Genomic DNA, 12815 nt, shown 5'->3' on the forward strand with positions numbered 1-12815 from the left:
CACGCATGCGCACCTCCTCGCCCGCCCTCGCGTCCCACTCTTTCCCGCCCAATCGGCGCGACCAATCAGGACCCTCGCTTCTGCCTCAGGACCGCCTCCTGAGTCTGATTGGCGGGCTTCCCGACCAATCCCTGAAGGCGAGTAGTCTTTTAACAGTTGGCGCGAGAAGCTTCTGTTTTGCCTCCGGGCCGGGGGGAGGGGTGATGTGGCTGGTGTCACGTGCCATAGGAAACCCCCCCCCCCGGGAGCTTATTTCAAAAATTGTGCCTATTTTAAGTCCTTTCCAGAGAGTTGGGGGAGGGGTCGGTTTCATTCATGGCCTTTTAATTAAGAAATTAATTGTATTCCAAAACAGGCCCACCTCCTGCGTCTGATTGACAGGCTTCCTGACCAACGCTGAGGGCGAGGATGCGTATGCTGTTGGCGCAAGTGCCTTTGACTGTCTTATCTCGTGTCCCCACAAGGCTGACGCTCACGTAGGAGACGGCGTGTCCTCAGACGCCGCCACTACCCAGCAGCACCTGCGCCTCCGCACCACAGTTTCGAAAGATGGCGGACAGGGAGCGGCCGTGCTTGTCCGCTGTTGAGCAAGAGCACGGCAGAAGCCCTTCTCCCGCAGAGGACGTTAGCAGGGGGGCCGCCAAGCAACACAGTGGCACCTGAAGATGGCCAGTCACACCCAGAAAGACAAAGGGGTGACCCCCCATCGCCACAGAGCAGCATCATGAGTGGGGCTCCCGCCAAGCGACACTGGCACCTCAAGATGGCTGAGCCACACCCTACAAAGGGGTGACCCCCCATCGCCACAGAGCAGCATCATGAGTGGGGCTCCCGCCAAGCGACTCTGGCACCTCAAGATGGCTGAGCCACACCCTACAAAGGGGTGACCCCCCATCGCCACAGAGCAACATCATGAGTGGGGCTCCCGCCAAGCGACTCTGGCACCTCAAGATGGCTGAGCCACACCCTACAAAGGGGTGACCCCCCATCGCCACAGAGCAGCATCATGAGTGGGGCTCCCGCCAAGCGACACTGGCACCTCAAGATGGCTGAGCCACACCCTACAAAGGGGTGACCCCCTATTGCCACAGAGCAGCATCATTAACTGCCCCCCCCGCCAAGCGACACTGTGGCACCTGAAGATGGCTGAGCCATTCCCAAGAAGACAAAAGGCCCCCCAAAGCGACCCCCCCATCGCTACAGAGCAGCAAAATTAACGGGGGCCCCTGTCAAGCAACCCAAAGATAGTGGGGTTCCCCAACCAAGCAACATTTCCGCACCCCCTTGGGTGAACATTCCAAGCAACATTTCCGCCCCTGCCATGTGACATTTCAGCACCCAAAGATAGTGGGGGGGGCTGTCAAGCTATACTACAGCGCCCAAAGATAGAATGGTCCCCCCACCAACAACACAGTGACAGTATGCAGAGTGGGGACTTCTCAGAAGATCTTAAGTTGCGGGTCAGACAGTGCAGAAACTGGCATTCTTATTCTTATTAAATTAGAGATAAATGCCATCAACATTTACATGGTGCCTTACTCTGAATGAGAAGACAGATCCCTGCCTAATGGGCTTACAATGTGGAGAGGGAGGAAAAGGGGCTGTAGGCAGAGACAAACCGATTACGGGTGCAATCCTAGCCCCTTATGTCAGTGCTTTCCACCACTGGCATAGTGGTGCCAATGGGCCGTGTGTTGCATCCTGCAGTTGGGTGTCACTCATGGCAGCCTCCTCAAAGTAAGGGAGTGTTTGTTCCCTTACCTTGGAGCTGCATTGCCCTTATGTCAGTGCTTTCCAGCACTGACATAAGGGGTTAGGATTGCACCCTAAGTCTGTATATATGAGAGTTCCAGGCTGCAGTCCTCTACACACTTACCTCCTGAGCCTGAAGCCTGATGCTGCTTCTCCGCTAAATCCTCTGAGTATCAGAGGCAGCCCTTGAGCACCCCTGCTGCTAATATCACTGCTCCTGCTGTATGAGAAATCCCAGAGCTACTTTCCCCCTTGCCCAAAACTGCTTTGCCCTTCCTCCTGCCCAAAACTGCTTTCTCCAAATGGGACCTATTGGCATTTTTAAAAGATTCCTGAAAAAATGTACAAAGGAAAATAGTATTAGTCATAAGGGTAGTTTAGGCCACAGGCATGCCTTCCTCTGTCTCAGTCGCATGTGCTTGATGTATTGAAACTGAATTCCCAAAGCTTCCCCCGCAAGAGGGATCATGTTCAACTGAAGTAAGGTTATCCCAGATTCCTGTTTCATTTTGTTATTTTAAACTTATTATCCATTCCAAGATTTCAGGATGGGGCTCGGCTAGAGGCTTTCCAGCTCTGTTTCAATTAAAAAATCCTGAAAAAATGGTGTATTCATATACTGATACCTTCCTGGGCCGGGTCTGGATTTTCAAGAAGCTATGTGAAGGCAATTCTCTCTAAGACACCTGAACCTGAGGTACTTTCTGAGCCTCTTGTCCTTCCCGCAAGTCCTTCCTTGCTGATCCTAAGAATAGTCCCCGTGTAACAGGAACAGCCTGCAGGAAAATTGAGACTTCACTGGTAGAATGGATTGTGCAAATGTTTGCACAGTACAAAGCAGCAACAGCTCTTTGGAATCTTTCCCAAATGTGTGTTCATCATAGAATAGCACAGTGGTTCCCAAACTGTGGGTTGGGACCCACTGGTGAGTCACAACCAGATTTTTGGTGGGCTGCAGAAGGGTGACCAGATAACCAATTGCCTCAAGCCCTGAGGCCATTCAAAAATCAGACACTAGCTGCTAATGACCCTGCAAAGAGCTCAGTTCCTGCAGTCTGCAAGCATGTGCAAATACAGGCAGATAAATGTTTGAGGGTCTTTTTTCTGGTTATTATTACAAACAAACAAACAAAACATTATTTCTTTCTAGATATCTTTTTTTAAGTCTAGTAAACCTAGGTGGGTCCCAAAAGAGAGTCATTTTTAAAAAGTAGGTCCTGGTGCTAAAATAGGAACCACTGGAATAGCATAAAATGGGTATCCTGGAAGCCATTCATTGCTCCTTAGATACACACTTCTCTTTCTAGCCTGTTCCATCTTGAATATTTAGGGCAGATTTGAGGATGGAGCACGTGAATTAGTGCCCAATCCTATCCAATTTTCCAGTACCAGTGCAGCTGTGCCAATGGGGCATGCACTGCATCTTGTGGTGGGGCAGCAGTCACAGAGGCCCCCTTAAGGTATGGGAACATTTGTTCCCTTACCTTGGGGCTGCATTGCAGCTGCACCAGTGCTTGAAAACTGGATAGGATTGGGCCCTAATTGAGAAAGGGTTTAATAAATGAACTGTGTCCCTTCCTACTTTTCAGTTTTCATTTATTTCTTTACCTGCTAACTTTGGGTTTGGAGAGTGCTGCAGATCAACTCTTCAGAGAAAAATGTTAGTATAGGACTAAGGGTTGGGGAAGACTTCTTTTGTTGTGAAGCTCTTGTGTGTATGGGGCACAGCCCAGGGTCATGAAACTGACAGCCCAATCCTATCCACACTTTCCTGGGAGTAAGCCCCATTGACTCTAATGGGACTTCTGAGTAGGCATACAGGACTGGGCTCTGAGGCAGTTGGCAATGATCAAATAAGATGCTTTTTAACCCACTTAGAAGCTGCCCCCCCCCCCGTGTTTCATGAAGACCTTCATGAAGACCTCTTAATGCTGAATCCTTCCTTTGTGGCCAGAATTGAGTATGTGACATACACTCACATGCCCCAAAGGGGCAATTTCCTCTTTAAGAGTCTGCCGGTTCTGCTTCAAAGGGGGATCCTTGGCTTGCCAGCAGCTGTCTTCACCCTATCTGGTTGGTGGGGACATTTGTGCTGTCCCCTCCCCTTGGCCTTTTTAAGATGGAACCTGATCTCCCTTCCCAGGGCTGATAATACTTATTGAGGACTGGTCACGTGGGTTGGTTTTGACAGGTGCAGCAGCAGAGCAGGCAGGCAGGCACACAGCCTGGGAGGACTGGGGGATCTTGACCTCCAAGAGGAGCTGAGGGGAGCAAACAGAGGAAGGGGGCTGAGAGTGTGAGGAAGAGCAAAAGGGGATTGTGTGACTAGTGGGGAGCAGGTTAGGCACAGAGAAAAGGGGGACGCAAGACAAAAAGCAAACATGACAATGCAGATAGAAACGCACGTCCAGTACAACCACTCGTACATGACGACCGAGGACTACATGGCGCAGGAGGAGGACTGGGACCGTGACCTGCTGCTTGACCCAGCCTGGGAGAAACAACAACGAAAGGTAGGGAACGTACAAGGGGGCTGCAGTGGGGCTGGGCTGTCAGGCCTCACTTCTTTCTGTAGCTGGGAAGATCCAGGGTGGCCGCAACACCAACGTAAGGCACAAAGCCAATCCAGGTTTATTTTGTAGGTCCTTTGTTTTCCATGCTAAATCATGGACAGTCTTAAATTAGCTTGGTTTGTAGTCAGATAAATTGGCAGGTGTAGAGCAGCTGCTGCTGCAGTACCAGTGAGGACTTCTGAAAATATTTCTCTGCTGGTAATCTAAAAAAGTGAAGGAAGCAAAGGGAAAGCCAGAGAGAAAATAGATCTGAATGGGTGAGACCAGCCTCCACCTGACGCTTGTGCAACTGAAGTCCTTATTTGGGGTAACAGTATCCAGGCACCAGTAAAACTTGCAAGGACTCGTTTCCTCCTGATGTGGCAAAATGTCCTGAGACGGTCCTGGCTGGAAGGCTGCAGAAGGAAGAAGCAAAACGAGCATTTCCAAAACAAGGGATGCCCCATGCAACTGAGACTCATCTGGTCTGTGGCACTTGCAAGCATGGAAAGGGCTTGCACGGATCTTCAGGATGGATAGGTACTGGCCTGCAGAGCAGTCCTCCAAGGATCTGAGGATTGGTTCTGAAGTCCGTGCCCTCCAAAGTAGTGTTTTCTTTCATGTTAGCAGCGCAATTAATTCAGCAGAGTACAGAGTAAAACAGGCCTTTTCCTTACAGACATGATGCATTGTGGGGGCGGGGGGGCACCCTGTAGGAGGCAGCTGCCATCCCTGGACATCAGACCCTGTTCTCACAGCTGTCCTTCCCCATCAGCTCAATCTGTATCCTATGTGGAACCACAGGTGACATTTTGGGCACAGTACGTCAGAAGAGACTCAGACCAATGCTGTGCCAAGGGGGGTGGGTACAAAGGAGAGGGAGGGAGAGCAGATGTCACTGGAGTGGAATCCACCAAGGGCCAGAGCCATGTCTGAGCTATGCCTGGAATGATGGAGACTCAAGGGAGAGGGAAAGGAATGAGCTAAATATATCTTTGTGTGGCAGTGGGGAACATGTCCCAGTGGCTAATGATATCACATATGAGGGATGTCCTAATAGCAAACATTCAGAGACACCCCCAGCCTTTTCCCTCAACTTACCTTATAACGGAGGGCTGCAGGCCACTGCAATCCTCCTTGGTCGATTGATCAGTGGCATGCAAAACTGCAGGATTGTTGGCAGCAAGCAGGACAGATCACCCCACGGACCACAAGCATGGAGTCACCACCAACACCAGCAGCAGAAGAAAAGCATCTGCTTACAGTACCCCTAACCCAAGAGGGCTTCTCTTCCTTTAAGAGTTGCCTGGAAGAGAGAAATTCACCAGATGTGACTTTTCTCAGCACAGTGTTGCAGCAATCCACGCATGGGAAAATTCTGCCTTCTCAGCAGCACTTCTGCAACCCCCCATTTGCTGCAAGATAGACAAGCTTGCACCCAGGTCCTGAGGCAGCTACAGCCACACTGACATCAACACCCCTCCTTCCTTCTCCTGTCTTGATGTAGAGACAGTCCTGCACACAAGAATAAACAAACTTGCCAAAAGACATCAGCTGTGCCATGCAGGCATTCCCCCAAACACCCCCTTGCAGATGCTCTCACTCTCTCTTCCAAGCATGTTCACTTCTATGTGCTTCATGGGTACATCTTTAGAAGCATGCACGCACGCACATGCTCTCACTTTTAAATATCACACAGACGCCATGGAGGTGCCATACACTTCTTGCATGCCAAAGAAAGCAAAAAAGTGTGATCCAGACAAGGTGATGGGTTTGGACTCAGGTTAATATATCTGCTCTCCATTGTGTCTCTGTCTCAGCCACAGATAATCTTTAAAATGCAGCAAGAGTGGCCTACCTGGTAGGTGAACCAGATCACAGCTGTAATCTCACTGTGTGATAAACATCCTAGATAAGTTATACTGATATAAATGTTCTGAGGGCATAGCCTTTTGCCCTTCACACCTCGTATACTTTTTCTGGATGAGGCTGGTAATGAGAAAGGAGAGTCGGCAGCTGCAGCTTAAAATATGGTGCTGTCCTTCTGATGAAATTCTTGGTGGGAACCCTCTCTCAGCTGAGTTGTTTTCTTGGTAGGATGATGCCTACTTGGTTGGGTGATGCCTGCCTGGGCATCGAAGAAATGGGTTAGATCTGTGGTATCTCAAGGATATATCCACCCTTCTGATATTAAAACTATGTCGTTACTGTCTGCGATGAGCTCAACAAACAAAAGGGGACATTGTCTAGTTACTTTTGCTTGGATGCCAGAGACAGGTAGGCTATGTATTTTGTTGGAGTTGAGGAGGAAGCCCATCTCTCTAGGCCAGGGGTCTCCAAACTTTTTTGGCCAGAGGGCCGCATCAAATGTTAGGCACGGTTTTGAGGGCCGGAAAAAAATTTAAATATAAAATTTATATAAATAAATTAGAGATGGGACTTAGATGTGTGAATAAATGAATGAATGGGCTCATTCATTCAACCTCTGTGGCCCTTAGAACACCCTCCAGATGCAATCAGAGCATAGTTCCAGTCATGTTCAGCAAAGTGGGCCAGGGGCTTTCAGGGGACAAGAGGCTGGCTGTGGGCCAGATAGAGGCTGGCTGCGGGCCGCATCTGGCTCCCGGGCCGGGGTTTGGAGACACCTGCTCTAGGCAATTGAAAACAAAGTGACTAGATGCCTATTGGTGACACTGAGCTTATGGCCATGCTGTCATGACTCATTGGTAAATCTGAATTCACCTGGCCATGAATCCAGATTTACATCAACAGTTCCTCAGCCACCAGGTAGACATAACTCATCTTTGTGTGCCTGTAATCTCTCTGGATGGAGATGCCAGCTGAACGTTTCCCTTGCTTAAATTACAACCCATTTCTTCTCTAATTGATTCAGAATGACCGGTCCCAGAGGTCTTTGCTGGGCTATACAACCCTGCCCTTTTTGCAACCCGGGCATCGTTCCCACTGATCTCATTGCTGAAAGCATCTCTCCACCTGTTCCTTGCACCCAGAGGCATGGCAGATCCTGTGGCCCTTTGACCCATGGCAATGGGGAGGGCCAGAAGAGGACCAAAGGCTTAGTGGCAGACCTGTGTGCCTCTTTGGCACAAGGCACCACTGAGGCCTAGAGTGGAGTAAGATTCTCAAAGGGGTTGAGTGTCACATTGGAGAGCATGGAACTTTTACTGTGGAGGTGCTGTTTAGTTTGGCGTCTTTCTTCATTCCAGGTGTCTTATGCGAATTTCCCACAGTCACATCTTTTTGCTCAGACTGGATAATCTTATATCCTTAGTTCTGCAGTTCCTTTCTTTTGCTTGCAAATGGGCTAGTTAAAGTAGCTGTTCTCAAGCTTCAGCTTTAGAAGGGACAAAAGCACTGAAGGTTCCATAATTCAGACTTTGGGGTGAAGAGGAAACTACCCTCTATCAAGTTCCTTCTGTGCAACACCTAGTCCAACAGATGACAGACACAGGGCGGTTCCACCTCTTCTGGACCATAAACTGTCTTATATGCTCTTTCACTCACTCGAGCTTAGTCAAGACACTTTGTCACCCCATTTATGAAGCATGGACTTCATGCGCTGAAAACAGAAAAGCAAGGGTAGGTTGAGAGAAAATGATGCGCGGAAGGCCACTCGCAGGTACATGCCCAAAGAGTCTCCCATATAAAATCTTTGCACTCTGGCTAATATACAGTGCTGGCATGATTGAAGAATATGATCTTCATCCTGTTTGGTTTCAAGGCCCTTCTTTAATTTGTTCCCGATGTGTGTGAATCTCCATTCACTCCTCCTTTCTCTCATTCCTGCCACCTTTTGTTTTCCTTTTTCTTTGCAAACAACCTAAAGAAGTGCCACAAAATGAAATGGTGACTCACTTGAGGTCCAGGCGCACCCAACTTGTAGGTCCTGGTTCATCAGTTCTTCAACAGTAACGCATGAACTTCAACAAGGGAGAAAATGTCTTCCACCCAGCAATAAAAGAAGGCAGTAACTCCCCATCTGTGGAATTCTGACTAAATGTGGTGAGGTGGCCCTTGCCTGAATGAGTACACAGAGAGGCCTTTTCCATTGTGTAGACCCTTGTGAAGATTGGGTTTCTTCTCTTCCTCAAGGACTTTTTCCCTCCTGCTACCATTCCCACCCCTCTTTGCTGATATAGGATTGTTCCCTTGTTGGACAAGTCCTGCCGTATGGCTTGGAACACCATTTCCTGCTGATGCGAGAAATCTGTGTGTGAGTGTGGGGCGGGTTTTTTTTGCAGCAATAGGGTATCGGGTAGCTGCTGCTGTTCCAGATGCCTTACCCATGTATGGCAGTTTCTAAAAACTGCCCCTCAGCTGTACTCCCCTTGCAAGGAGGCAGGGGATGAGCTAATGGCAGTATTTTGGAAGAGGGCAGAGCTTAATTAGGGTACAAGAAGGGTCTCCTTCCTCCCCCCTCCCTGACAGAAGGATGGATGGGCAGGCGGGTGGCAAGGCTGTCTGCCTCCAGAAGAAGCTATTTAAAGATGCCTGGGTTATGAATTAACTTAAGGGAGCAGTTCAGTTTGTGGGGAGTTGGGTCAGTTCTGCTGCATTTATCTTGAGGATGATATCTTTATCATTTATCTTTGATGATAGCACTGATAAAGATTGTGAGACGTCCTAAGGACTGCACAGCTAGGGTTTGTCCAATGGGTGATATTCAGCTGTGAGACCCTAAGCGCTGCTTAGCTGTGGCCCTGGAAAGACGGCTGCTAGCATAGCACCATCACTGCTTCACAGGATAATGGAACAAGACAGACAGGCTATTGCCATGTGGGGAGGGAGGCTATGAGGCCCCAGCTCCCCTGGGGATATTCCAGGTCCCTCCCTGAATGCTCAGCTTCCAATTTTAAAAAAATCTCTAGCCCTTTCTCTTGCATAGAAAAAGTGTGTGGGTAGCATTCTGCCAATTGCTCAGTCCTGGCCAATGAGTGCAAAGTTATTTATTTTATTTATTTATTTTTCAATTTTTATACCGCCCTTCCTCCAAAGAGCTCAGGCAGTTCCTCCAACAGCTGCTCCCCTCCTTGTCCTCACAACAACCCTTTGAGGTAGGTGAGGCTGAGAGAAAGTGACTGGCCCAAGGTCACCCAGGAAGCTTCATAGCAGAGGGGGGATTTGAACCTGGATCTTCCAGGTCTAAGTCCACTTCCCAAACCACTATTTCAATGCTATAAACTTGCAACGTGGATTGTACAAATACTTAATTCCATTGTGTAACTTTCAACATCTTATGTCACCTGCGTTTAGGTGCTGGCAGATCTGCCTTGATTTTCCTCCTCCCTTCATTGCAAAACTTCTGGCCCCGCCCCAAGGAGGGCATAGTCTGAATTTTGTCCATGTGAAAGGCAACAAGGGATGTGAGCAGATGCCATAACAAATACTGGAGCTTTGTTCTAGTTTGCAGATTCAAGAGTTAAATGAAAAACTTTGGGACAGAGGTAGGATTTGATAGATTTGGAGGAAGAGTGAGAGAGAGATGACACTGCATGGATTTTCTGCGATGAGGAGTTTCAGGCATTATCTCTTCACAGGGTTTTCCTCACCTATACATTCACATAATGAACAAAATACTGCACAAGGTTGTAATGCAGATAAATGGAGAAAGACTAATGTTCCTTCTTGGCCTGAATCTTAGTGATTGGTGTGCAGGGGTGCAAAAACTGAGTCCTGGGATCCCAAGGCTTTTGCCCTCTTCTTGCCATCCCTGCACCCTGCATTCTTCTCTCCTTGTCAGTTTCTTCCCCAACTGCTGTTCATTCAGACAAGACACTAGAGGCAGAATGCAGGCAGGAGTAATGTGAGGGAGCAGAGAGGTAGCTGGGGAGATGCCTTCCTTGTCTGAAAGAATGTAGGCAAAGTTGCATTTGTCTACTTCCCTGATAAATATGGGTTCAGGGTCTGGTCTAGTGATCATCTCAGCAACATTTGTTGAAGATTGTAGCTTGCCACACGCCCTTCAAAACTTTTGACATGTTTGTGAGTTGCCCCAAGAGGAAGGGGCTTGCAATCTTAACCCACAGAATTTCACACTCTGCATCCAAAAATGGGGGTGTCATTCTGTTCTTGATCACAGTGAAATATGGACCAGTTGGGAGACATGGAGGGGAGAAATTGGTAGGTAAAGACAGACACAAAGATAGGTGAATATACCATAGATTGAGAAATATCTTCTGCTGGTCTCACTGTCTGCAAAAAGCAGTTTTGTTGAGAGGAGATTTGTCCATCCACTTCTGTTTTGAGGTTTATGTATGCAAAATGTGGGACAGCACCTATCCTTATTTTCTATATGGAACCTGTTGGTTCTTTGCATTGTAGGTAAAATGTAGACTTACAGTCCTGTTTTTAAAAAAATTGGCTACTCAGCTGAACTCGAAGAATAGTTGTTGATGTTTTTCCCCATTTAAAATGTCTCTACTGAGTACAAAAATGACATTTGTGGCTTCTTGTTACACTTTCTCAATAAGCCATTAAAGTGGCACATTTTAAAAAGCCAGCAATGCAGTCAATACACAACACCGTCAGTGAGCAAATATGCGCAGATACTTAAGGGCACCAAATGGCAGCATGGTGGAGCAGAGTCAGCATTAGTGTTGCAGACCTCCTACTTTCTGTGATATCATTTCTTGGCTGCCCTAAGCCAAGATGGGATTGGATGGGATTGCCTCTTTCACAGTCCTCTTGGTTGTAGCCAAATCTGTTAAGCCCTGGTAAATGGGCAAATGAGACAGGGCCATTCCAGGCGTGACAGAAGCACCTGTGAGGAGATGCTGGCTTTGTCCGTGTCTCATCTCACAATGCTGAAAATAGCTTTCCATTGTGGGCGCCAGTGACACACAGGATTAGAAATGGTTACTGTACTGTAGGGGAACCTGCAAACTGGGTTAGAGCCAATGTAATAATAGGAAATGAAGGGTATAAATGCCAAGTGTTCAGACCTCTCTACACATGTTCTTAGAAAGCAGAAAAATAGCACAAGGTCTATCTCTTCCTGAACTGTACCATGTCAGGGCTTGTGTGCTTTAATATTTCATGCCCCCCTCCCATTTTCCCCTCTGCTCATGGAAAACTGGCTTGTCAAAGAAAAAACTAGACTAGAACCATTTCCCAGGGAGTTTTTAGGAGCAAATCCCACTTGAATGAGAGTCTTGGATGAGTAGGTGACATTTGTGACCCCTTCTTTCTCTTCCTGTTTATGATGCAGTCAAACCAGAGGAGGCCCAGACTGAGAGGTTGGCTTTTTGCACTGGCTTTGCAAGGCTGCATTTGGAACACATTAAAGAAGACCCTTGGCCCCTGTCCTGCTGGGCTGGGCTAGCCCAAGACTTACCCGTGCCCCAAATGCCATTACCTTACCAGATGGCACATCAGCCGCTGGGTCCTGCTCCCACTCCCTGGATTAAAAAAGGAAGAGGGTATTGGAGGATGAGAGGAGGAGTCAGGGGATGGACAGAGTGGATAGGGAGATGCTCTTTACACTCTCACATAATACCAGAACCAGGGGACATCCACTAAAGTTAGGACCCGCCCAACACTCAATATTTTAAAAGAAAATATTTCTTTACTCAGCGTGTGGTCGGTCTGTGGAACTCCTTGGCACAGGATGTGGTGCTGGCGTCTAGCCTAGATGCCTTTAAAAGGGGATTGGACAAGTTTCTGGAGGAAAAATCCATTACGGGGTACAAGCCATGATGTGTATGCGCAACCTCCTGATTTTAGAAATGGGCTATGTCAGAATGCCAGATGCAAGGGAGGGCACCAGGATGAGGTCTCTTGTTATCTGGTGTGCTCCCTGGGGCATTTGGTGGGCCGCTGTGAGATACAGGAAGCTGGACTAGATGGGCCTATGGCCTGATCCAGTGGGGCTGTTCTTATGTTCTTAACTACAATTCCCAGGAAGCCTTGCAGGTCTCTTGTTATCTGGTGTGCTCCCTGGGGCATTTGGTGGGCCGCTGTGAGATGCAGGAAGCTGGACTAGATGGGCCTATGGCCTGATCCAGAGGGGCTGTTCTTATGTTCTTATGAGTCTACTACTCTCCTTCAAATGGCTGCTCTATTTCCCTCTTCCTTGTTGAATCCAGCAAGGGGAGGAACAGTAGAGGTTCTGTTGGAGGCAGGGAGCCCTGCCAACCCACCATCTCAGGCACCTGCCTCAGTTGGCCTCATTGATAGGCCAGCACTGCCTAGTTGTACTTATGAAAGATGATATTGTCAGGAAGCTAAATTCTGAACCAAATTCTATCATGATGCCATATCCCAGGGACAGAATTTATCCAACAAATGAGACTAGGTGGCCTTTGTGACATCTCTGCTTCCCTTCTTGCCTAACGTCTTCTGTTGAGGCCTTCTAGGTGTGTTAGCCACATTAAGAACATAAGAATAGCCCTGGTGGATGAGGCCATAGGCCCATCTAGTCCAGCTTCCTGCATCTCACATAAGAACATCACACTTTTCACCTCTCTCCATTGTGAGATATTGTCCATGTCC

At 48.2% G+C, this 12815-nt stretch overlaps 1 protein-coding gene across 1 annotated transcript in view; it reads left to right on the forward strand.

Moving 5' to 3' along the window:
• Nucleotides 1-3930: 3930 nt before the first annotated feature.
• Nucleotides 3931-12815, forward strand: part of ACTN3 (actinin alpha 3) — a 38078-nt gene continuing 29193 nt past the window's right edge. The window contains exon 1 of the mRNA XM_066610235.1: nucleotides 3931-4265. Coding sequence (XP_066466332.1) covers nucleotides 4134-4265 — 132 coding nt within the window. The 5' untranslated portion in view covers nucleotides 3931-4133. The remainder of the gene's footprint in view (nucleotides 4266-12815) is intronic.

This window comes from Tiliqua scincoides, chromosome 15 (genome assembly GCF_035046505.1).
Source record: "Tiliqua scincoides isolate rTilSci1 chromosome 15, rTilSci1.hap2, whole genome shotgun sequence".
Classification (NCBI taxonomy): Eukaryota; Metazoa; Chordata; class Lepidosauria; order Squamata; family Scincidae; genus Tiliqua; species Tiliqua scincoides.